The sequence below is a fragment of the Cnephaeus nilssonii genome (genome assembly GCF_951640355.1).
Source record: "Cnephaeus nilssonii genome assembly, chromosome: 13".
Taxonomy (NCBI): domain Eukaryota; kingdom Metazoa; phylum Chordata; class Mammalia; order Chiroptera; family Vespertilionidae; genus Cnephaeus; species Cnephaeus nilssonii.
The window spans coordinates 4,716,687-4,739,994 of record NC_137084.1 but is presented as its reverse complement, the minus strand read 5'-3'; the positions used below and the strand labels follow the sequence as shown (position 1 = coordinate 4,739,994).

General features: G+C 62.5%; 1 protein-coding gene across 1 annotated transcript; it reads right to left on the bottom strand.

Moving 5' to 3' along the window:
• Positions 1 to 9,537: 9,537 nt before the first annotated feature.
• SLC22A11 (solute carrier family 22 member 11) lies at positions 9,538 to 23,057 on the bottom strand (the record flags this gene model as incomplete). The annotated part of the gene is made up of 9 exons (XM_079787995.1): positions 9,538 to 9,745; positions 10,696 to 10,804; positions 11,845 to 12,059; positions 14,137 to 14,252; positions 16,378 to 16,501; positions 17,984 to 18,152; positions 18,253 to 18,407; positions 20,911 to 21,014; positions 22,665 to 23,057. 9 exons carry the CDS (start codon positions 23,055 to 23,057, stop codon positions 9,538 to 9,540), a joined length of 1,593 nt encoding a protein of 530 aa, XP_079644121.1.
• Positions 23,058 to 23,308: the final 251 nt, after the last annotated feature.

Sequence of the window (23,308 nt, the reverse complement as noted above, 5' to 3'; positions counted from 1 at the left end):
TAACATACGGACGAGAAATGACCGGGCCACGCACAGAACGAAGGCTCCATGCGGTGAAGAGGAAGCGGCCACTTTAGGGGAGGACCTCTGTGTGGAGGTGACTTGACTAGGAGGGGACAGGGCCCACGGATGCCTGGGGGAGGAGCATGCCAGGCACAGGGAGGAGCACGTGCAAAGGTCCTGGGGTGGCATGTGCCTCAAGGAGCCGTCCGGAGGCCGGTGTGGCCGGAGTGCAGTGAGCATGAGAGGAGGATGAGGTGAGGGTAGAGCATTTACGGGGCCGCGACATATAGGTCCTTACGGGGCTTTAGGGAGAGGAACGCGTGTTTTAAGGCGACCCCCTGGCTGCTGTGTGGAGAACACACTGAAAGGGGGCGAGTGCAGGAGGGGCCCCAGGAGGCCGGTGTGCGGTCCCTGAGTGACGACGGGGGTCAGGGCTAGGAGAGGGGCTGCCCGGGGGCTGATTGGCTGTGGGGGGGATGTGAGTGCTGAGAGGGGAGAGAGTGGCCTCGGGGGGGCGGGTGAATGGGGCATTCCTGAGGTGCAGGACAGGAATGGGGAGACACGCACGTTCAGGGGGGAAGTGAACTGTCCGGCTTTGGATATGATAAGACGACACGGCAGTCGGCCTCCCAGGCGGTAGTGTCGGCAGCGAGTTGGTTTTTGGGGGGAGGGGGGAGACGGAGCCATCCTGACAGCCCGCGGCACGTCGAGTCCGGGACCAGGTGAGCTCCCCGAGGGTGGAGACTGAGGCCTGGCGTCCGGTCTCCAGAGGGTCCAGCAAGGCCCGTGCAGGCCAAGCCCGCGGGCAGGAGCCGGGCGGCACTGACGTCCCGGGAGCCGGAGGGGAGCGTCCCCGACAGACAGCCAGCGGCAGGAGTGCTGCGAGGGCGGCGGGCGGCGAGGGCGGCGGGCGGCGAGGGCGGCGGGCGGCGAGGGCGGCGGGCGGCGAGGCCCGAGCTGGGCAGCGGGGGTGCTGGGTGCCCGCGGCTTGCTGAGCCCCGTGGGGGTCCAATGGGCGTGGGGTCGTCGGAGAACCGGACACAGGGAGTGGAGACAGTGGCTGCAGACACCGCCTTAGGGAGTCTCGCCGCGAGGGAAGGGGAGCGAGAGGCACCTGAACGGGATAGGGTGTGAGTTAACGAGGGGGATGCCAGCTGCCCTCACACCCAAGCCCCAACGCACAGTGGCTCCGCACAATAGAAGTTCCTTTCTGGTCACGGAGGGTCCCGCTGGGCCTTGCCATCCGGGCAGCTCTCCTCCCAGGGGCGTCTGGGCATGAGGGGGGTGGTGCGGTGGCCAGGCGTGGCGCCCCCCAGAGCCAGCCCCGCGCCGTCAGGATTAGCGGTGGTGACATCATTCTGAGAGCGGACGCGGGCGAGCTGCCTGGCGACGTGGCCAGTTTCTCCTTTCTCGGGACCTGGCACACTGTGGGGCATCTCCCCGGCCAGATCGCGGTTCCTCCCACCCCCGCCTCCCCTCCCCGTGTCCTGTGGCGACAGCAGCTGCCCCTGGTCCCAGGCCAGGCAGGAGAAAGGCGGCGGAGTGAGGGCCGTCAGTGACTCAGACAAGTCCCTGGGGGCCAGCGGAGCAGGTGGAATCCAGGTGGCCGGCCGGAGGCGGCGGCAGCCACGGCCAGCTCAGTTTGCTCAAGACTCGGGGGTCCCCAGACCCCAGACACTGTTAATGTCCTCACTTCACACCCAGATGATCAGAGACGGTGAAGACCCTCAGAGAACGGTGTCTTCTTATCATGAAACACATTGCCAAGCGGGACTACGGTGCCCATTTCACAGACGAGGAAATCGAGGCCCCGGGAGCCCCGATTCAGAGACCAGGAAGCCTGCCTGGCCTCTCCCCGGCCCTGCCCGGGCCCTGCTCTGAGCACAGGTGGGGACACGATGACTCAGACCGGGCCCCGAGGCAGCTGCACCCCGTGACCCGACAGAGGGAAGGACCAAGGCTGAGCCCCCATCTCCGTGGGCTGGAGGCTCTGAGGTGGACGGAGCCCCCAGAGGCTGCCCTGAGGGCACCTGCCGGCCACCAGCTGCCACCCGCTTAGGCCTCCCGTGACTCCCTCGTGCTGCAGAGACAGCACCCAGGTGCCGAGCCCTCTCCCCGCCACCTTCACACCTTTGCTGCCTCCTCCACGTGGCTGGGCCCCGGCCCACAGAGCACTGACTCCTTCCTGAGAGGCCCTGTTCTCTTACCCGAGGGCCGTCGCACCACCCAAGCCCACCAGCCCTGCCAGCCTCTCCTCTGCTGCCCCCGCCCCTCCCCCTCCGAGCAGCCTGCCCGCTGGGCCGGCCTGGCCCCCCCTCTGCCGGGTCACGGGGTGCAGCTGCCTCGGGGCCCGGTCTGAGTCATCGTGTCCCCCCTGTGCTCAGAGCAGGGCCTGGCGTGGACAGGCCAGGCAGGCTTCATGGTTTCTGAATCTGGGCTCCCGGGGCCTCGATTTCCCCGTCTGTGAAATGGGCACCGTAGCCCCGCTTGGCAACGTGGTTTTCCTGACAGGAAGACACAGCTCTCGGAGGGTCTGCACCTTCTCTGGCCACCGGGTGTGGAGTAAGGGTAACTCTCCAAAACTGAGGCCTGGCCTCCGGGGAGTTCCCGATCCAAGCTGCTGTTCCGGGCCGTTCTGGAAGGCTGGGCTCCTGCCTTTCGGGAAAAGCGGTGGGCCCGCTCCTCGTCAGCCCAGATGTGCCCACACGTGGCCACAGGCTCGGCTCAGAATTCCCCACCCCACAGCTGAGGGGCTCCATGCTGCATGGCGATGGTGGTGCAGATGGTGATGGTGACAGGACGATGCTGGTGGTCCTTGAGTCTTCATCATGTGCTGGACACGTACGTTCTCTCCCTGCATAAGTCACTGTATCCTTCCAACAGCCCTGCACAGTCTTATACCCATTTTACAGACGTGAAGACAGAGCCTCAGAGAGGGGCTCTGAGTCTCAGCAGCTCCGTGGCAGAACCTGACTCCAGCTCAGGTCGGCCCGGCTCCAACATCCGTGTTTGTGATTTCTGAGGTTGGCTGAAGGCGTGTGGGAGCCAAGAGGATGCTGGGAAGCCACCGAAGCTGCAGGGCGACATCCCTGCCTCAGCCGGTCCCTCCTCGCACGCTAGGCGCCAGGGTCTGTTCCCTGCAGATCAGCACCCCCTTCCCTCATGTGCTCTCTTCCCTGAGCCCCAGGGCCCCTTCCCCCGGCTCAGCCCCTCCTCAGAGGGCGCCCCAATTCGACCTCTGCTGCCGTGGCCTCCTCCCGCCCTGGACCAGCGCCTGGTCTCCCTCGGGGTAGCCCAAAGGTCCCGTGAAAGGTGTCCCCACAGAAAAGCAGTCCCCCTCGCCCCCCGGCTAACGTCTAGGTCACGTCCCCATCTCTGCGGCACTGTGTGGGCCCAGCGGGCACTTGTCAACAGAGCCCTGCTTCCTGCCCTGGCATCCTGCCGGAGCTGTCACAGGCTTCGGCTGCATGGAAGTGCATCTTCCCGTGGCCTCAGAGCCGCTGATCCAGGGAGCAGCGAGGCCTGGCGCCGGGGCGGCCTCAGGCTGCTGGCTCCGCACCCCCTCAGGCAGGGCCACGGCTGGGGGCTGAGTGCAGGGCAGGGCCACGGCTGGGGGCTGAGAGTATGGCAGGGCCACGGCTGGGGGCTGAGTGTATGGCAGGGCCACGGCTGGGGGCTGAATGTATGGCAGGGCCACGGCTGGGGGCTGAGTGTGTGGCGCCTTGAATTGGCCCCTGGTGTGAGCTGCTGCAGCCCTGACCACAGCCACGCTCGTTTCACTCATTCCGGCTTCCCAGGAGCCCCCGCCCCAGGTGCCTCTGGCCCCGGAACAAATCTTCGCTAAGTAGGTCAAGGAGACCAGGAGGCGCTGGGCAGCCGCCGGCTCCTTCCTTTCCGAGTGCCTGGCGCCTCCCGCACGCCTGGCCTCCCCTCACCACAGGGACTTCGCTCTCTTGTGTGTCAACGCGATTCTTCGTGTTAAAATTCAACCGAGATGCTCACCAGCCGTTGGAACCAGACTGGTCGGAACTCAGCTGCTCCAGGAGCGGGACTTTGCCCGCTCGCTGGGAGAGGGCCTTGCCCGCAGCTGACAGCGACCAGCTGGCACCTGTTAACGTTTTAACGCGGCGGGATGTGGGTCCTGCCCCGCCCGGCCCCTCTGCCATTTCCCTGGAGCTGGGCCTCTGCCCAGCGCTGGGCCCGCGTCCCAGTCCCGGCCTTTGCGTTAGGAAGCCGGTTTAGCTGACAAACAGCTTGCCTGTGTCCGCCCTCAGAATTGTGCCACCCCACTGCTAATCCCTGATGGGCACGAGGCTGGCTCCGGGCAGGGCGCTATGCCTTGCCACCACTCCATCTCCCTCCAGGTCTCTCTTTTTATTTTTATTGCGTTCAGAGAGGAAGGGAGAGGAGAGAGAGAGAGAGAAACATCAATGATGAGAGAGAACCTTTATTATTTCTAGTAACATTTTAGTAGATTTTTAAGTATTTTCTACAATTATGTCATCTGCAAATAAAGACAGTCTTGTCTTCCTTTCTAATCTGTGTGCCTTTTACTTATTTTTTTCTTGCCTTGATTACACTGACTAGGACCAGTGTTGAACAGAAGGGATAAAGTGGACATCCTAGATTCATTTATAACTCAGGAAAGCCCCCAGTCCTCCACCATTAAGCCTGGTGCTCCACTGGGTTTTACACAGGTGCCCTCTCTCAGGCGGAGCAACTTCCCTTGTGTTCCCAGTTTGCTGAATGCCATTTATAAGGACTAAATGCTCTTCCTAGTGAGACGATCCCATGGCTTGTTAACAATTTTGTTTGTTTACCTTGATTTTTGAATATTAAACCAACTTTGAATTCCTGGGACCAACTCCACTTGGTCATGATGTGTTGCCCTTTTTAATGTATTGTTGGATTCAATTTCCTAGATATTTATTAAGAACTTGTGTGTCTGTGTTTGCAAGAGATATTGACTTGTAGTTTTCTTTTCTTACTGGAGACCCAGTGCATGAATTTGTGCACAGGTGGGGTCCGGCCGGCCTGCCCCGATGGGGGCCCATCGGACTGGGTCAGCGGGGGTGGGGGGACGTGGGAGGTTGGCTAGCCGCAGTGCACGTCATGGCGACCGGTCGTTCTGGTCATTCCAGCGTTCTGGTCGCTTGGCTTTTATATAGATAGATGTGTGTGTTTTTCTGATTTTGATATCAGCGTAATGCTGCCCTCACAGTATGAATTTGGAGGTGTTCTCTCTTTTTCAATTTTATGGAGGATTTTGAGTAGAATTGGTAGTATTTCTTGCTTAAATGTTTGGCAGAATTAACCAGTGAAACCATTAACCAAAGAGGCCTGGAGTTTTCTCTGTGGGAAGGCTTTAAACCATAAGTTCAATTTCTTTAATAGATGCAGGGCTAACAATGCTATCTATTTCTTCTTGAGTGAGCTTTGGTGGTTTGTATCCTTCAAGAAATGTGTTAATTTCATCTAAGTTGTCTAATCTATATGTATAAAAAGCCAGCAACTGTAACGGCCATACGACTGTAACAACCGGTCACTATGACGGCCACTGTGGCCAGTGAATCGGCCTGATCAGGGCGTGGGGCTGACCGGCAAACCTCGAGGCCCCTCCCCCCTGCCGGCCTGCCCCTGACTGGACTCTCCCACCCGGATCAAGAGCAGAGTGGGCCGGCCAAACACCCCCTCCCTTCCCCCAATCAGCCCGCCCCACCATGATAGGCCCATAGCTCCTCCCCCGCAGCTGGCCTGCCCCTGATTGCACCCCCCTACCCCAATAGGGGGCAGAGCTGGCCTGCCAACCTTCTACCATCTCCTCCTCCTGACAGGCCAGCCCCAATCCTCTCGACTGGGGCCGGGCCGGCCAGACCCTACCTGTGCATGAATTTGTGCACTGGGCCTCTAGTTGGTAATAAAATATTGCTCATACTATTCCCTTATCATTTTAATATCTGTAGGATTTATAGTGATGCTTCCTCTTTCATTTCTGATATTGGTAATGTGTGTCTTTTCTCTTTTTCCAAATCAGTGTCTAGAGGTTATAGATTTTATTGATCTTCTCAAAGAACCAGCTTCAGGTTTGGTTCTATTTCTTGGGTTTGTACTGTTTATTATTTCCTGTCTCTGACTTAGTTTAGGTTTAATTCACTTTTTTTTTCTCATTTCTTAAGCTGATGTATTTGATTTGAGACTTTCTTCCTTTTTAATGTAGGCATTTAATGATATAAATTTTACTCTAATCACTGCTTTAACTTCATCCGACAATTTTTGATGTATCATTAAAAATTTTAAAATAGTTCAAAATATTTTCTAATTTCCTTTGTGATGTCTTCTCTGACCTATGGGTCATTTAGAACTGTGCTGTTTAGATTGAAGGAGGTTTTTAGATTTCTCTCTGTTACTGATTTCTAGTTTAATTCCATGATGATCCAAGAACAGACAACGTGTCATTTAAGTCACTTGAAGTTTATTGCATGTGAAGGGAGGCTGGGGGCAGAATGGTCTTGATCACAAGGCACCAGAGGGTTCTGAGCAGACAGGGGATTTGACTTGAATTGGGTCTGATCGCTCCGGTGTGCATCGAGGTGAGAGAGGGGAGCGGGAATGCCTGGATGGGGAGCCTGGGACCTGAGGGTTCCCTGAGTTGGCCAAGGAGAGTGGACAGTTGTCTACAGAGTCCGATCTCCGGGGAAGCTCGTAACTCTGTGACGAGGCTGCAGATAACGGGGCTCGAAGGGTGTAGATGAGGGAGGAGCTCGGTGTCCGGAAGGGCCCTGGGCTGGGAGTCGGGCCGGGGTTCACCCTGTCACCCCATCGCTCTGGGCTTTAGTTTCCTCGCCTCCCACATAGGTGGTCAGCGCAATTACCCGACAGTTTCAACACCTGGGCCGCTGCCCGCACAGGGAGGGTCTGTGTGTGAATTTAAATCGTGTGCTTTGTGACATCTGGTGAAACCAGGAGGTTCTCGGAGGCCCAACAGCGAGTCTCTCTCCCCCTCCGGCTCCCTGGACAAGGTCCCCGGGCCAGACTCCTCGTCTCCAGGGGACCGGGCACAGTGTCCGCATCCCTGAGAAGCGTGTTTTAGTTTCCGGCCAACCTGTGACCTCATTCAAATCAGCCATGACCGCTCCCTCAGGAACCAGGGCCCCCGCCCTCGATACCAACCAGCCTCCTCCGCAGCCCCAGGCGGCTCGCTGCCCTGAGCGCAGCCACGGGCCAGCCCGAGAGCTCGGGCCCCAGTCACCTGTCAGGGCCGCTGTCGGGTCAGGTGCGCGGCCATCCCTGCAACCACGCCCTCACCCGCAGGGTAAACAGGAGGCCCATCACCCAGCCCTTACAGAGTGCACACAGCCCGTCAGGGTGAGGGCTGGCTAGTGCGGCCTGGGCCCGGCTTCCGCCCCCGCGGGCCTCCTTCGCGGGCGCCCGGGGCGGGACTCGACCCCCATGCCCACATCGGGCAGCCCCTCCGTCTGTTGGCGTCTGGTCTGTGCTAAGACCCATTAGCCCCGTCGCCCAGCCTGGGAGGTGGGTTCCGTGATGGCTCCCATGGTACGATGAGGACTCTGCAAGGGGTGGGTGATGGGCCCGGCAGCCTGGGGGCCGGGAGGGGAGGAGGCCAGCGTGTTCAGCACGGTGCGGTGGGCAGGGCAGCGACCCTGCCTGGACCCTGCCCTGGTCTGTCCTATGGGCCCTGCCCTGGTCTGTCCTATGGGCCCTGCCCTGGTCTGTCCTATGGGCCCTGCCCTGGTCTGTCCTATGGACCCTGCCCTGGTCTGTCCTATGGACCCTGCCCTGGTCTGTCCTATGGGCCCTGCCCTGGTCTGTCCTATGGACCCTGCCCTGGTCTGTCCTATGGGCCCTGCCCTGGTCTGTCCTATGGGCCCTGCCCTGGTCTGTCCTATGGACCCTGCCCTGGTCTGTCCTATGGGCCCTGCCCTGGTCTGTCCTATGGACCCTGGGCCCTGCCCTGGTCTGTCCTATGGACCCTGCCCTGGTCTGTCCTATGGACCCTGCCCTGGTCTGTCCTATGGACCCTGCCCTGGTCTGTCTGTCCTATGGGCCCTGCCCTGGTCTGTCCTATGGACCCTGCCCTGGTCTGTCCTATGATCCACTCTGGAAACTGGGGGGGTGGGGGTGGTCTGTGCGGTGGGGGAGGGGCTGAGTGAAGGCGAGAAGCCGTGAGCCTGGCAGGGAGGGAGGGGGCCGCCTTGTTAATGGAGTGGACCTGGGGCAGCCCCGGGGCTCTAGGCTGAGGCAGGTGGGGGGTCGGACCCGGGCAGGGAGAGCCGGACGGCCGCCTGGCCCGGCCACACCGAACCCTCCGGGCTGCCCGCGTGGCTTCCACGCTCCGATTGGAGATGAGGAGGTCCCTCCATGCGGATCTTTGACCAAAGGGGCTCCGTCGGCGGATTCTAGAACCAGGTGCTTTCTGTAATGGCCGCCTCTGGCCAGGTGCCCCCGGCTGCTGCCGAGCTCCTGGAAGGACCAACAGAGACGGTGAGGGGCGGGAGCGTGGAGGCAGGACGGGGCGGGCGTTAGGGGAGCGCAGCTCCAAGAGATGAGGGTCCTCTGACTACCCCACACCGGAGCACAGCAGGTGCCTGAACACAGCGGCACGGAACCAAGTGCCAGCGCCTGCTTCCCGGCGGGGCACCCGGCAAGTTCCATCGTCCAGGCCTCCCCGGCCTCCACAGCGAGGCTGCGTGGCGGCGCCTGGGGGTTTGGTTTGGGCTCAGTGAGAGGCTGATTAACAACGATGCCGCCAGCACCCGCCGTCACCATTACTGTCCTCGGGGCCTGGCCCCTGCTCTGCCCGAGGGCTCCCCATCAGCACCCTCGCCCCGGACACCGCAGCCGCCGACAGAGTGCGTGCGGGGCCAGGCCCTGGCCTTGGAGCTTTTGTATAATTTAACCCCAAACGACTCTTGGAGCGAGGCTGCGTGTTCTTTCTCTTTCTCACACCCCTCTCCAAACGAGGCAGCCGACACGTAAAGGGATTCTGACTATGAAAAGGGTTGAGGATGTTCCCTCACGTCTGGTCTCTCCAGGAACATACATGAGGGTGGCATGATTTGTCCCTGGAGGGCCCAAGAGAACCCACGCGCCTGCGGATCTGTGGGCCTGGAATGCTCTGTGGGAACCCCCCGTCCACGCCCCCCGCCCCCCCGGGGAGGTTAGCCACACGCCCAGGCAGGCAGGGACTCAGCTGCGGGCAGCCCGGCTGCAGAGCTGGCTCGGAGCCATCACGTGTTCCTGCCCAAGTTCCGTCCCTTTCCCCGTGAGACCGCGAATAAGCCGCTTCACGGCCTTCGTAAATGCAGAGCGCGGCCGGCGGCCTCCCCGAGGGGCTGTCAAGATGAAATCGTTTCAGAAACCGAAGCCTGGCCGCCCTCCGTGCCGCGGCCCTGAGCGTGGGGTCCACGATGACAAGCCCCGCCCAGGCCCCGCCCTCCCCACCCAGGACGGCTCCCTGGCCTGTGGCCACCACGTCTGCCCGCCCCGTGGCCACTCCCAGGGGCCAGGGGTCACTCACTGGCTCTCCAGGTCCTGGATGGTGTCGGGGAGAGGGAGGCCCCGAGTCTCCGGGAGGAAGGGTAGGACAAAAGTGGAAACGATGAGGATGAGCCCGTAGATGAGGGGGGGCAGCAGCGGCAGAGCCTGGCGGGTCATCGCGATCAGGGGGCCTATCACAGCGCCCAGCCGCCCCGCCGACTGCAGGAAGCCATCGGCCGTCATCCTGTGGGCAGAGGGCGTGGCCCCAACCCTTGTCACAGTGGGCACTCTAGAGGGGGGACTTCACCAAAGGGGGACATTTGGCTGGGTCAGGAGATGCCAGGGGAGGAACAACTGGGCTAAGCGAGTTGCCCTCCTCAAGGTCTCCCTTAATGCCACCTCCTCCATGGAGCCCACCTAGATTGTCCCTTCTAGGGGGTCTCTGCCTTCTGGGAGCTCTCTAGGCCCACTCCATGCTGGTCTTAGGTGACTGGGAGGCTTGCCTCGGGGCTCCTGCTCGCCCCTGCGTTGCCTGCTTGCGCTTTCTATATAATAGCAACAAACTCGATCAACGCACATCAAACAAACGAACGGACGGATGGACAAGCGAGTACGCGAGCGCCGTGAGTGAGGGAAAGCGCACTGGGCGGGAGTCGGGGGACGGAGGGCCACTCCTGCCGTCTATTGAGGAAGTCCTCTGATTCGAGTCCTTAAGCCTCAGTTTACCCTCCTGCCCAACGTGGGGGGTCTCACTTGAGACCACTGGTTTTCCGTGTCCCACGGAGCCTTGGTTCTGAGGGTAACTCTGGGGGCAGGGAGGGGCGGGGGGGAGAAGGAGGGGTCCCCACTGCCCCAGGGCAGCTCTTGGCGCCCTCACCAGGGTTCTTCTGAGGTTCTACCTGCAAGGACCCAGGTACCCAGGTACCCAAAGCGGCTCCCACCTCAGGCTGGAGGCGCCGAGGGCCCCTGTGTGGCGGCCTCCGGCCCGACGCCCGGAAGGGCTGCTCTGAGGCCCCGCTGAGGGCGGGCGGCCTTTGGGGGAAGGACGCGGGGCCGTGTTGGCAGCCGGTCCCCTCTGCCCTCTACGGTGCATCCCTGGACGCCCAGCCCTCCTTGCCTCCCCACTGGCCCTCTCAGGGTGTCCCTTCCTCACCCCCCGGCCGGGCAGCCCGGGCACGGCCGCAGCCCGCCTACCGCAGGGAGGTCGGGAAGAGCTCCGACTTGTAGACAGAGTAGCAGGTCAGGCACACGCCGAGGCAGCCCTTCCCCAGGACGGCGAAGGCGACACGCAGGGCCTGCCGGTCTGGGCGGAGGAGAGAGATGGGGTCTGCGGGGAGGTGCCGGCTGGCCGGCCCGAGGGAGGCTGGGCTCTTCACGGAAGAGCCACTTCATCACCACCACCACCACCATCACCATCACCAGTACCATCACCACCTCTACAAAACACCACCACCGTCACTATCACTATCACCACCACCACCACCACCACCACCACCATCACTGTCACTATCACCACCACCACCACCATCACCACCATCACGGGCCTCCCTGGGCCGGAAGCAGGTGGCCGCCAGGGCCAGGCGGGACTCAGGCAGGAGACCTCATGGCGGTGGCCAGCGGGGTGCAAGGCGCAAACCCAGCCAGGTCTGGGGTCGGGGAGCTGGCCAGCAGGTGGTGTGGCTGAGTGGGGCCTCTTGGCCCTGAGCACCTTGGGTCCTTCCCGTGGAGGAGAGGGTCACGCGGGACCCAGGTACCCAGAATCCTTCTCACTGTCCCTCCGCCTGCCTGTGGGGTTCCTGGGGTCACCGAGAACCATGGGGAATGGCTGGGTTCACGGAAGCCCAGGTCCAGGCTCGGGGCCCTCCTGAGCTACCTACAGATGGGACGGGAGAGGCCTCCAGGCATCGCGCCTCGTGCAGGGAGAGCCAGACCAGGGCGCCGCAGCCCCAGCTCGCTGCCTCTTGCTTCTGAGAAGAGAGCCACACGCTTGGCGCCTGTCCTGCCTCATCCCAGAACCTCACGCCACCCGCCTCCTGGCCCTTCTCCCCTGCAGCTCCCGCCTCCGGCCCGAGGCTGGTCCAGCCTGGCTCCCGCTCCGCCAGCCTGCTTCGCCGCTCCGAACCGCGATGTCCGAGGGAAACGGGCCGGGCTGCTTGGGGACTGGGCTCCTGAGGTGACATGGCACAGGCTGCCACCGCGATGGACGTGGGCAGAGCTGGGGTGACGGGCCCGCAGCCTCGGGGCCGGGGAGGAGGAGGCCAGGGTGTTAAGTGCGGTGCCAGGCAGGGCAGCGAGGACCCAGGCGGTCAGCGGCGCCGTCTTCTCCCGCCGCCCTGGCCTCACCTGGTGGGACCAGCACGTTAGCCAGGATGGAGAGGCCTCCCACGGCCTGGGAGCTGGCCAGCACCACGCGGCGGCCAAAGAACCTGAGCAGGACGTTGTTGGCGGCCCGGCCCAGGAAGTCCACGGCTCCGAAGAGCACCTGGAGGAGGAAGATGTCACGGCCCAGGCTCTGCAGGTCGAAGACCAGCCCGTAGTAGGAGATCATGTGGGAGAAGCTGCAGGGCAAAGCCAGAGGTCGGGGGGAGGCCCCTCCCAGGCTGTCCCCCGGGAAAGGGTGGGGAGGGCCGTGGCCAGCGGTCTGGGCGGGCTCCTGGCCACCATCAGACGGAGGCCTGACCGGCCAGGTGGACAGGGCCCTGCGGTCAGCTGAGCTGCTCCCGGTCCGCTCCAGCGCCCCTGGCTTTGTTTCTGGAACCACGGCCTGGCTCCGGCTCTAGTAACCAGAGGCCAATGCCCCCCTCGGTGGCCATTTCTGTCTTTAAAGATGGGACTCAGGAGAGAAGCACGTCTCTGTGGGGAAGGCGGCTGGGCCCACCTTCAGGATGGGAAGTGCATTCCCCAGGCTTGGGGTGCTGCCTCCCAGCTGGGACAGCACCCAGGACAGGTGGGCCCGGCCAGAGGGACAAGCAGAAGGGCCACCCAGCTCCCAGGGGTGGCCTGGGGCCCGGCTGTGAATGTGACAGGACTTCTCCCCTGCCCCCGCCTGCCCCCCGCCTTGCCGAGTTGGTCCCCGCTGGCGGACCTCAGTCTGCTTGGGGGCGGGGGGGGGGTGGGCGGAAGGGCACCCTGCCATGGGCTCTGAACCTACAGCAGCTGAATTTCCGGTTTGGAGATTGAATTTGGATGCACAAGTGGCCACGACCTGAACTCACTCTCGATCACTTTTCAAACCTGTCCCCATCCCTGTTTCACCTGGACACTCCCCGCCCCCACCCCCACCCTGCCCTCCTGCTGCGTCAGGTCACCCGAAGGCTGTGCTGGCCGCACAGTAGAGAAGCCACCGCGATTCCGCGTCAGCGAAGAGAGTGAGTGAAGGGGACGCGGCGCACACACGGGGCTGACACTGAGGGCGCAGAGCCTCAGCCCAGTCGCTGGTTAACAGCCACAGGAGACAGAGAGGGCGCCCTCCAGCCTGAGCTCTAAACACCAGAGGCTGCGGAGCGCCCGGGGAGCGCCCGGGAAAGAGACCTCGATGGTCCTTCTAGTATGTCAAGAAGAAGCGTGAACACGCCAAGAGCAAGTGATCCAGCCTCTGTTCCAAGACGCAGCAAATGTTTGCCATTATAACCCAGACAACCCATGTGTGGTCAAATACAGCATAAAATAAACGCTTCATAACCTTCAGTTTTATTTCAAGACTAGAGGCCCGGTGCACGGAATTTGTGCATGGATAGGGTCCCTAGGCCTGGCCGGCGATCAGCGCCGATGTGTGGGGCAACCAGCAGGGTGATCGGGGGACCCCTGCTGGCACCCGCCTTGGCTGGCCTGGCGCCACCTGCTCGCCGGCCCCGCCCCCTGCCACCACCGGTCGGGGCCTGCGGGCTGGGGGCAGCTCCTGTGTTGAGCATCTGCCCCCTTGTGGCCAGTACCTGTCATAGCGACCGGTTGTTCCATCATTTGGTCAATTTGCATATTAGGCTTTTATTATATAGGATGAGTCCCCATCGAAGCTGACCCTCGCTTTCAACAAGCCCTCCTAGAAGTCACCTTAACTGCGATCACTTTATTAAGGGGACTTTTCTTGGTCCCCGGCGCCCTGGGGTGCCAAGACGGGGCCTCCTGGGGCGGGGCGAGGAGTCCATGCTCCACGTGGGCCCACAGGTGAATCCGGGAGAGGAGACAGCTCGGCCTTGGCTCAAATCCTCTCGTCACCTCGGGCAAGTTACCTGCGCTCTGGCCCCCTGTCCCCTCCTGTGCATGGGGGTAAATGAACTTCCTCACAGGGTTGGTCAGAGCAGTAAGGAGGTGCCCCAGGCACTCAGCCCGCTAGGGGTGACTGTTGGGGTGAGTCCAATGCTGACAAGCAGGGTCCGCTCCAGCCACCGCGGGGCTGGGGCTCCCGCCTGCCCTGTGCTCTCAGCCTGACCCCGGCCACTCCCCCAGCTGGCCTCCTGTAGAGCTGGCCTCCAGACCGACCACATCTCCACACACTGCCTCTCTCCTGCCTCCTGGGGGGTTGCCTGTCCCAGCCAGAATCGCACCCCAAAGAGGCCTGCAGGGGTCCCCCCCCACACACACAGCACTCCCGGCCCTCTGCAGCTGTGTCCCGGAGGGGAGGTAAGGGTGGCGTACTTCACCGCTAACAGACAGCAGCTTCTCCGGCGGAGAATGGGCACGCGGAACAGGTCCAGCAGCGGCTGGCGGGCCTTCGCAGAGGCCACCTCCTCCTCCATGCAGGACAGCAGCACCTCCGGGGAGAACGGGGCCACCGTGAGGATGGGGCGGTGGCCTTGCCCCACCCCCAGGCCCGGGTTGGTGTCCGGAGTGATGGGGGAGCCTGGCCTTGACTGTGGAGGCTGGAGAGCCCCAGGGGGCGAGGGGGGTGGGGACAGGCAGGGTTTGCCCTGCCTTCTGGCTGAGCTGCTTCTGCAGACCTGGCCACCCACTCGGAAGCAAGGAGAGTCTGTGTCCCAGCTCCGGCCCTCCGGGCTGCAGGCTGCAGGCTGCTCTTGGCAGGTACTGCACAAAGCCCACCTTCCCCTCATTCACCAAGGCTGGCATCAGGGCGTGCCAGCCACACGGGCTCCCTGCGCCCCAAGTGCCCGTCCAGTCTCCTCCTGCGCCTCTGAGCCCTGCCTGCCCTGTGCTCAGTTCAGGCCCGCTCAGCTCCAGCCTGCCTCCTCCTAGAAGCCTTCCCTGATCCTCCCGCCCCAGGGCATGTTGCCTCCCCTAGTCTTTGGCTGCACATCCTCCACACCTGCTTCCTTGAGATAGCTACCTTCCAATAAGAGCATCCTGATTCCCAAACACATGGAGAAGCCCATGAGGTGAGTGTGCAGTATACTAGTATGTGGATTGAGGTGGTGAATGATAAGGTGGTGGTGATGTGGATAGGTTGTTGATAATGGTTGTATTGTTATTGGTGGTGGTGAAGGTAATGGTGATGGTGTTGATGGTGTTTTGTAGAGATGCTGATGGTGATGCTAGCAGTGATGAAGATAAAGTTGATAGTGGTGGCCTGCTGGTGGTGATAGAGGTGATGGAGGTGATGGTGGAGTGTGGATAATTGTAATGCTTTAATGATGGTGTTGATGTTAGTGGTATTGTTATTATTGGTGGTAGTGATGATAGCTGTGTTTGAGTAGAAATGATGATAGTGGTGATGATGGTGGGTATAGTGGAGTGGTAACAGTGGTGATGATGGAGGTAACCATGGTGGTGATGAGAATGGTAATGATGGTGATGGTGGCAACGGTGGTGATGGTGGTGGTGGTGGTGGTGGTGATGAAGGTGATGGTGATGAGAATGGAGGTGGTGGTGATGGTGGTGGTGATGGAGGAGGTGGTGGTGTGGGGAGTGGTGGTGGTGGTGGTGATGGTGATGGTGGTGGTGGTGATGGTGGTGGTGGTGGTGATGGTACTGCTGATGGTGGTGGTTTTCTGTAGAGGTGGTGATGGTACTGGTGGTGGTGATGGAGGTGGTGGTGGTACTGGTGGTGTTGATGGTGGTGATGATGGTGGTGATGGTGGTGATGAGGATGGAGGTGGTGATGATGGTGGTGATGGTGGTGGTGGTGGTGATGGTGATAGCGATGGTGGTGGTGTTCTGTAGAGGTGCTGATGGTACTGGTGGTGGTGATGGCGGAGGCGGTGATGGTACTGGTGGTGTTGATGGAGGTGGTGGTGGTGATGATGGAGGTGGTGGTGGTGATGGTACTGGTGATGGTGGTAGTGTTCTGTAGAGGTGGTGATGGTACTTGTGGTGTTGATGGAGGTGGTGGTGGTGATGGTACTGGTGGTGTTGATGGAGGTGGTGGTGGTGATGGAGGTGGTGGTGGTGATGGTGGTGGTGGTGGTGATGATGGAGGTGGTGATGGTCGTGGTGGTGATGATGGAGGTGGTGATGGTACTGGTGGTGTTGATGGAGGTGGTGGTGGTGATGGAGGTGGTGGTGGTGATGGAGGTGGTGGTGGTGATGGTGATAGCGATGGTGGTGGTGTTCTGTAGAGGTGGTGATGGTACTGGTGATGGTGGTGGTGTTCTGTACAGGTTGTGATGGTACTGGTGATGGTGGTGGTGTTCTGTACAGGTTGTGATGGTACTGGTGGTGTTGATGGAGGTGGTGGTGGTGATGGTGGTGGTGGTGGTGATGGTGGTGATGATGGAGGTGGTGATGGTACTGGTGGTGTTGATGGAGGTGGTGGTGGTGATGGTGGTGGTGGTGATGATGGAGGTGGTGGTGGTACTGGTGGTGTTGATGGCGGAGGCGGTGGTGTGGGCAGTGGTGAAGTTGGTGGTAATACTGGTAAGACATCGGTGGGTGCCCTTCCCCAGCCATGTCCCACACTCTGGGTCACCAACAGCAGCATCTCACCTCTATGGTCAGGGCCTTTTTGGCTTCCTTGTGGCCGTTTATCCTGGCCACCTTCTTGAGTTCCTGGAGCGCGCGTCCTGGTTTGCCCGTGATAATGAGCCATCGTGCGGACTCCGGCAGCCACCTGTTAGAGAAGCGGGTGCTGCCGGGCCTTTGTTCTTTCGAGCAGGCTGGGCACTCCCCAGTCAGGTGGGCGGCAGACCCTCCCACTGCCGTGGGCGTGAGGAGAAGGCGGCCACGTCTCCACTGCTAATGCCAGGCTGGGCAGCGCAGTCCCTGACGGTTTCAGATGCGCCCTGACGCCTGGCCACTCTCCCCCAGGCCCACTCCATCTGGCTTCCTGGCTGCCGGGACCCTGCCCATCTGAGCACTGGGCACGGCCAGCTCACAGACTGCCAGGCCTGGGTGATCCTGGGGCCATTTCTTTCTTTCTTTCTTTCTTTCTTTCTTTCTTTCTTTCTTTCTTTCTTTCTTTCTTTCTTTCTTTCTTCCTTCCTTCCTTCCTTCCTTCCTTCCTTCCTTCCTTCCTTTCTTTCTTTCTTGGGCATTTCTATGGCAGAAAGCGTACGCCATGCTGAATTTAAAAACAAACAAACAAAACACACCACACGTTTAAAACACCCCCAGTCAGGGGAGATGGTTTTATAAGCGAGTCTGCTCCTTCCCGGCCTCAGGGCAGATGGGCAGGGAGGGGGTCTCCCTGGTGAGGGGGCAGCGCTTTCCCAGCCGACAGGCTCTCGGCCCTGCTTGCAGCCAGCCTGCCTGGTGCCAGTCCGGCCCCTGGCACTCACAGCTGTGTGGCCTCGGGCAGGTCGCCGGACCTCTCTCTCTGGGCCTCAGTCCCTCACTGGTGTTACCGACAGCACCCAGGACGCCCCTCAGTGCGACCCGGGGGGGCTGCCGAATTAGTGTAACTATGGGCTGTCTTCCTCGTTGCCACGGAGCCTGTTGATACAACAAAACCCCCTGTGGCCAGCGGCTGCATGTGCTGCTGTGGCCGCAGGGCCTAAAGCCATGTCGGGCCTGGGTGGGAGCGCAGTAAACATCTGAGAAGAAATGAATGAGCCCTTAGGACTCGCTGCCCCCAGAGCAGACGTACCAGGGCCCAGGTGAGCTCAATGCTGACTCACGGCACAGAGAACCTTGGGGACCTGAATTTGTTTCTGTTCCTGTATCTCCCCCCCCCCCCCCAAGCAGGGGTTTGCACACCCCAGGGATTTTCGTGGCACCAACGTAATAGTGAGGATGAAATCCTTTCGTATCTGATGCCGGTCCTCACCGACACGGATGCCCACAGGCATGACAGGTGATGTGCGAGTGTGTGTGGGAGTGGGGTGGGGAGGGGGCGTGAAGATGCCAATGTGCGGGAGGCCAGTGGGCCGGATGGGGCCCTCAGGCCTCTGGCTGAAATGCCCTGGAACTCTGAGTCCCAGACTGTCTCTCACCAGCCAGGGCTCTGCTCACATCACTCCCTTCCCAGGCCTCTCAGCATTTCGGAACCCATGGCCAGCCAGGGTGCTGGGGTGGGGGGGCACCCTCCCTCCCTGGGTCCCGCTCCTGTTCAGCGATGCTCTCCCCAAGGGAAAAGGCCCCCCTCTGTACCTACAAGGATATCAGGAAGATGGCAAAGAAGGGCGTCGACGTGGCCAGATGGAGGGCTCGCCAGTCACGCAGGGCGAAGGCCAGACCACCCAGGACCATCTGGCCTGTGCAGTAGGTGCATCCCAGGATCGTCATGGTGACCGCCCTCCTGCGGGTCGTGGTCCACTCCACCACTGGAAGGCGATGGAGGTGCAGGGGAGCGCACGCGTGGTGGCCCTCAGCCCCACCCTCCCCACCTCCCAGGACAGGAGGGGGGCCGAGCCGGTGACTCACGGAGCGTCGTCGAGGTCAGGATGATGCCGGCCAATCCGAAAGCATTCAGAAACCGGAGGCCACAATAGATGAGGAAATTGGGGGCAAAGATGGCACTGGTGTTGGCCAGGGCCACCTGGAGGCAGCACCAGCTCAGCATGGACTTCCGCCCAAACCTGTTTGGGGAGAAGCACAGCGGGGCCTGGAGGGGGCCCTGGGACATGGAGGAAGGAGGCGGTGCCTGCTGGAGCCCCATGTGCCCGCACGCCAGCGCAGGCAGCACCTCCTTCTCGGAACCCCAGGAGCACGTGCGACTGCGTGTCACGGAAATGGCAGCTGCCTTGCTCTCAGCGGGCAGCGTAGCCTCACGGTCGAGAATGGACTTTGGGCCCTGGCTGGGTATCTCAGTGGTTAGAGCATTGTCTCACTATGCCAAGGTTGTGGGTTCAATGCCCGGTCAGGGCACATACGAGAATTAACCACTGAATGCATAAATAAGTGGAACAACACATCTCTCTCTCGGTCTCCCTCTCTCTTCTCTCTCTCAAATCAATCAATAATTTGAAAATTATGGGGAAAAAAGAGAATGGGTTTGAGTCCTGCTCTGCCCTTCCTGGTAACCTTGAGCTCATGACTCAATGTCTCAGAGCCTCAGTTTCCCCATCTGTAAAATGGAGGTATTCACCATGGCATGCTTGTAGGGCTGCTGTGAAAATCAAGACCCTGAGCGAAGGGACTGAGCTGAGCACAAGGGGCCCTGGGCCAGCCAGCCAGCTAGCTCCCCGCCCATCTGTGCCTGGTGACAGGGGCTCCCGGGAGACAACCCACACCTGGAGGGCCCTCCGCCCGGGCCCGCCCAGCCTGAACCGCTGCCTGCGTCCAGCTAAGCGCGTGTGTGTTCGACGGGAGAGAGGAGGGCCGGCCTGGGCCCTGCCTGTCTGAGCAGCACCCGGAGCACGTACGCCGCCCTGGCTCTGACCCAGGTCACGGGACCGTGGACCATCGCACCGCGGAGGGAGCAGAGGCTGCCCGCCCCGCCCTGCGCTCGGCTCCCGCCAGGCTCAGGGTAGCCTAGGCCGTGGTTGGCAAACTGAGGCTCATGAGCCACATGTGGCTCTTTGGCCCCTTGAGTGTGGCTCTTCCACAAAATACCACGGCCTGGGCGAGTCTACTTTGAAGAAGTGTCGTTAGAAGAAGTTTAAGTTTAAAAAATTTGGCTCTCCAAAGGCATTTCCATCGTTGTACTGTTGATATTTGGCTCTGTTGACTAATGAGTTTGCCGACCACTGGCCTAGGCCCACAGAGAACCACGGCACAAGGCCAGCATGGTGCCAGGCTCGGCGCAAGCTCCACGTGATTACTCACTATGACATCCAGCAACCCCGGGGGCGGGGGGTCCCCACTTACAGGAGGACCCGCGTCAGGAAGCGGGGACACGCGAGCGGGAACTGGGGCTCAGCAGTGGGACCGCAGCGCCCGCCGCCCGGAGAGCCAGAGCTGGGAAACCTTCATCCACTTACGACATCATAACCGTGCCAAGGCCGGCACTGGGGGAGCCACGCCCGAGCCCCTGCCTTCTCGGAGTGACGTCTGGAGGGGACACAATACACGGCGGGTGCCGCAGAGGGTGCTGTGCTGAGGGTGGGGCAGGATCCCAGCTCGGCCGGGCTGGGGCCCTCTGAGGAGGAGCCTGGAGCCGAGGCCTGCGTGCTGGGCGCCAAGCAGAGGGGGGCTGCCAAGCGCCAGGCAGCAGTGGGCAGGGACCGTCCCGGGTGAGCACCCACCGGATCCACACACAAGCTGAGCGAGGTCACCCTGCGTGCGCGGGGCTGGCTGCCTCAGGGGTGTGGGCAGCGGCCCAGCAGAGGCTGAGGGGGCGGGGGCTGCCCAGGCCTGGGATGGTGTGACCTGAGCAAGGGGGCAGCGTGCAGAGGGAGGGGTGGGGTGGGGGTGTTTGTGAAAGTGGGGTGAGGGGAGGAAAACAGGGGTGGCTCTAGGGTTCCGGGGTACGCCATAGGGTGGGGCTGCTTTCCAGGATGGAGCTGGTGTGGGGGCTGGGCTGGGCCGTGGCAGTGAGGCCTCCAAATGGAAGCTCCAAGCAGGCGGTTAGGGCCACAAGCCGAGGGGGCAGAGTAGGTGGCATGGGTCCTGATAGGGGTGCCTGGCAGGAGAGGGCAGAGGCAGAGGGGAAGGCGCTGGATTACTTCCTGGGCACATCACTGGGGGGGGGGGGGGGGGCAGAGGAGAAGGAGGAGGAAGTGGAAGACTTGGTCATGGACTTGAAGTTAAAACAGAGGGTCTGTTTCTCCCCAGAAGACTGAGCTCCCTGAGGGCAGGGGCTGTGTAGCATCTGGCGCACAGTAGGTGCTCAATAAGGGCTGGTGCCATGGCTGAGGGGCAGAGGGCAACAGAGCTCAGGGCGGTTCCTCCCCAGGCGCCCTAACTGGCCTAGGGCTTCAGGACATCACTGCCCCTGGTGACCTGGGACCCACGGCCAGACCTGGACCAAGGGAGTCCCTCTTAGGGACCACGCACCCTTTCGTGACATCTCTGTACCTCTGCCCGCCTCCACACACATACACACACACACACACATGCACACACACGCACACACGCATGCACGCACGCACGCTCCACGCTCATTCCCCGAAGGCGTCAGCAGGAGGGAGGAGGACTCACCAGCTGGAGAGGACGCCCCAGGCCAAGGAGCCCAGCAGGTTCCCCGCCATGAAGACAGCCTGGCCCGCGGGCTTCAGGCCCTGCCTGCCGCACACCAGGCCCCACTGGAAGGGAAGGAGATGCGCCAGCGGCTCAGGGCGGGACTAGCGGAGTCCGGGTGCAAGGGCGGCCCAGGCCGGAGTTCCCAGCCAGGACCGCCTGCTCAGCCTGGTCCTGCGGGTTCGGCCGCCCACCATGGACCCCATCCCTGGGGCCGGGTGAAGGGTGGCCGGTGTGCTGACCGCCAACCTCACTGCTCACAGCCCCACCACGTGGCACAATGTGACGGGGCCTTGGTCTGAGTGGGAGGCCCCCGGAGGGGGGTGTGGGCCTGGGGGTGTGAACCACAGCTCAGTGCCAACTGCTGACTGCGGGCCGGGTACGGGCGTGAGCTCCTGCACCTCGCAGCCTGGTTCCTCCTCCGGAAATGGGGCTACACTGGCTTCTCACAGGCTGTGCCCCGGCCCAGGGCGGGCACCCACCCCTGACCTCTGACCCCGCCCCGCCCCCTCCCGGTCTGTCCTTACAGGAGCCTGACAGCTGAGCTCCTGTCTTTCTCTGGGGGTGAGGGGGTGACCGCAGTAGGAATCCCGTCCCTGAGGGGCGTGGTCCACCAGCAAAGCCACCTCCGGAAAATGCAACCAGGCCGCAGCCCTTCCCTGCCCAGAGCCTCAGGACTGACTTTGTGAAGAAAACCCAGCCCTCACCGGCCTCCGCCACGGGGCCCCGCCTCCCCCACCGGGCCCCGCCTCCCCACGGGGCCCCGCCTCCCCCACCGGGCCCCGCCTCCCCCACCGGGCCCCGCCTCCCCCACCGGGCCCCGCCTCCCCCACCGGGCCCCGCCTCCCCCACCGGGCCCCGCCTCCCCACGGGGCTCCGCCTCCCCCACGGGGCCCCGCCTCCCCCACCTGGCCCCGCCTCCCCACCTGGCCCCGCCTCCCCACCTGGCCCCGCCTCCCCCACGGGGCCCCGCCTCCCCACCGGGCCCCGCCTCCCCACCTGGCCCCGCCTCCCCACCGGGCCCCGCCTCCCCGCGTGGCCCCGCCTCCCCACCTGGCCCCGCCTCCCCATCGGGCCCCGCCTCCCCACGGGGCCCCGCCCCTCCTGCTCAGGGAGCAGCACCGCCTCGGCTCCTGCAAGGCCCACGTGCTCCCACTCAGACCTCGCCTGGACCAGGCTGCCCGCCTCCACGGGGCTGATTCCTCCCCTTGTACCCCAGGTCTCACCCCCAATGTCCCCTCTTCAGAGAGGCCTTCCCGTCTGCCTGTCCCTCCCCCACTCCCAGGGCCTGCTTGTCTCCCTGGCGCTCACGTAGGACACTGGAGGCGGGACAGGAGAGGGACCGAGAACCAGGCTCCGGCCCCCAGGACACCTTAGCTGTGTGTCCTGGGAGAAGGTGCGACACCTCTCTGTGCTTCCGTTTGGTTGTTATTAAACGGGGTAATAATAAGACCCAGCCCATGAGATCACAGCCAGGTTGTGCGACAGGGAGGCATTTGGAACAGGCCTGCAGCTCAGAGGCGGAAGGTGGAGGTCTGAATGCTGACTGATTCTGGACCCGCCCACAGGATCTGAGGTCCCACCCCTGTCGGTGCTGTGGCCCCGGCTGCACTTCAGAACCCGCCGTGAGCAAGCTGAGGGAACAGCATGCCGTCACTGCAGGTGGACGGCCGCCCTGGAGGCCGGAAGGAGGAAAGCTGTGGCGGGGGGCTCACCTCTTCCACGATGGTGGAGGTGAAGGTGCTGCGGTCGTAGACCCAGCCGTCCACGCACGGCTCCGTGGCGGCCTCGCTCCCGTTGGCGGCCGTGGCGTTGGGCGCCAGGAGCTGCCACTGTGGGTGGCGGAAGCGGCGACACGGGTGGGGCTCCTGGTTGGGGCCCCGCGGGATGGACACGGCCAGGAGGGCCTCCCGGGTGAGGTTCGTGGGGGCCTCGGAGCTGCTGTCCAGCACGTGGGCCCAGCAGCGGTGGCCCGGGGTGGCCGCCGAGAAGTTGTCCAGGAGCATTTGGGGGGGTAAGAAGACGGAGGCGAGGAGGAGGGTGAGCACCTGCAGGGTCTGGAAGAGGCCCACGCCCCCAGCTCGCTCCAGGAGCTCCGTGAACGCCATGGCCAGAGCGGCCGCACCCCGGCAGGTCTCCTGGGGGTGGGGGTCAGGGAGCCTGAGTGTCGGCCTGCTGCCCGGAACCACAGGCGAGCACAGGCCGGCGGGCCCAGATCTGCCTCGATCGCCTCTCCGCACAGTCGTCCGTCCCGAGACGACCCCGATGCTTTGTTACCCCGTTTCTAGGAGTGGCCGCATGGACGCCCCACGCTCCGCCGAGGGGACATTGGGGGCCAAGCTCCCTGTGCCGGGCTGCC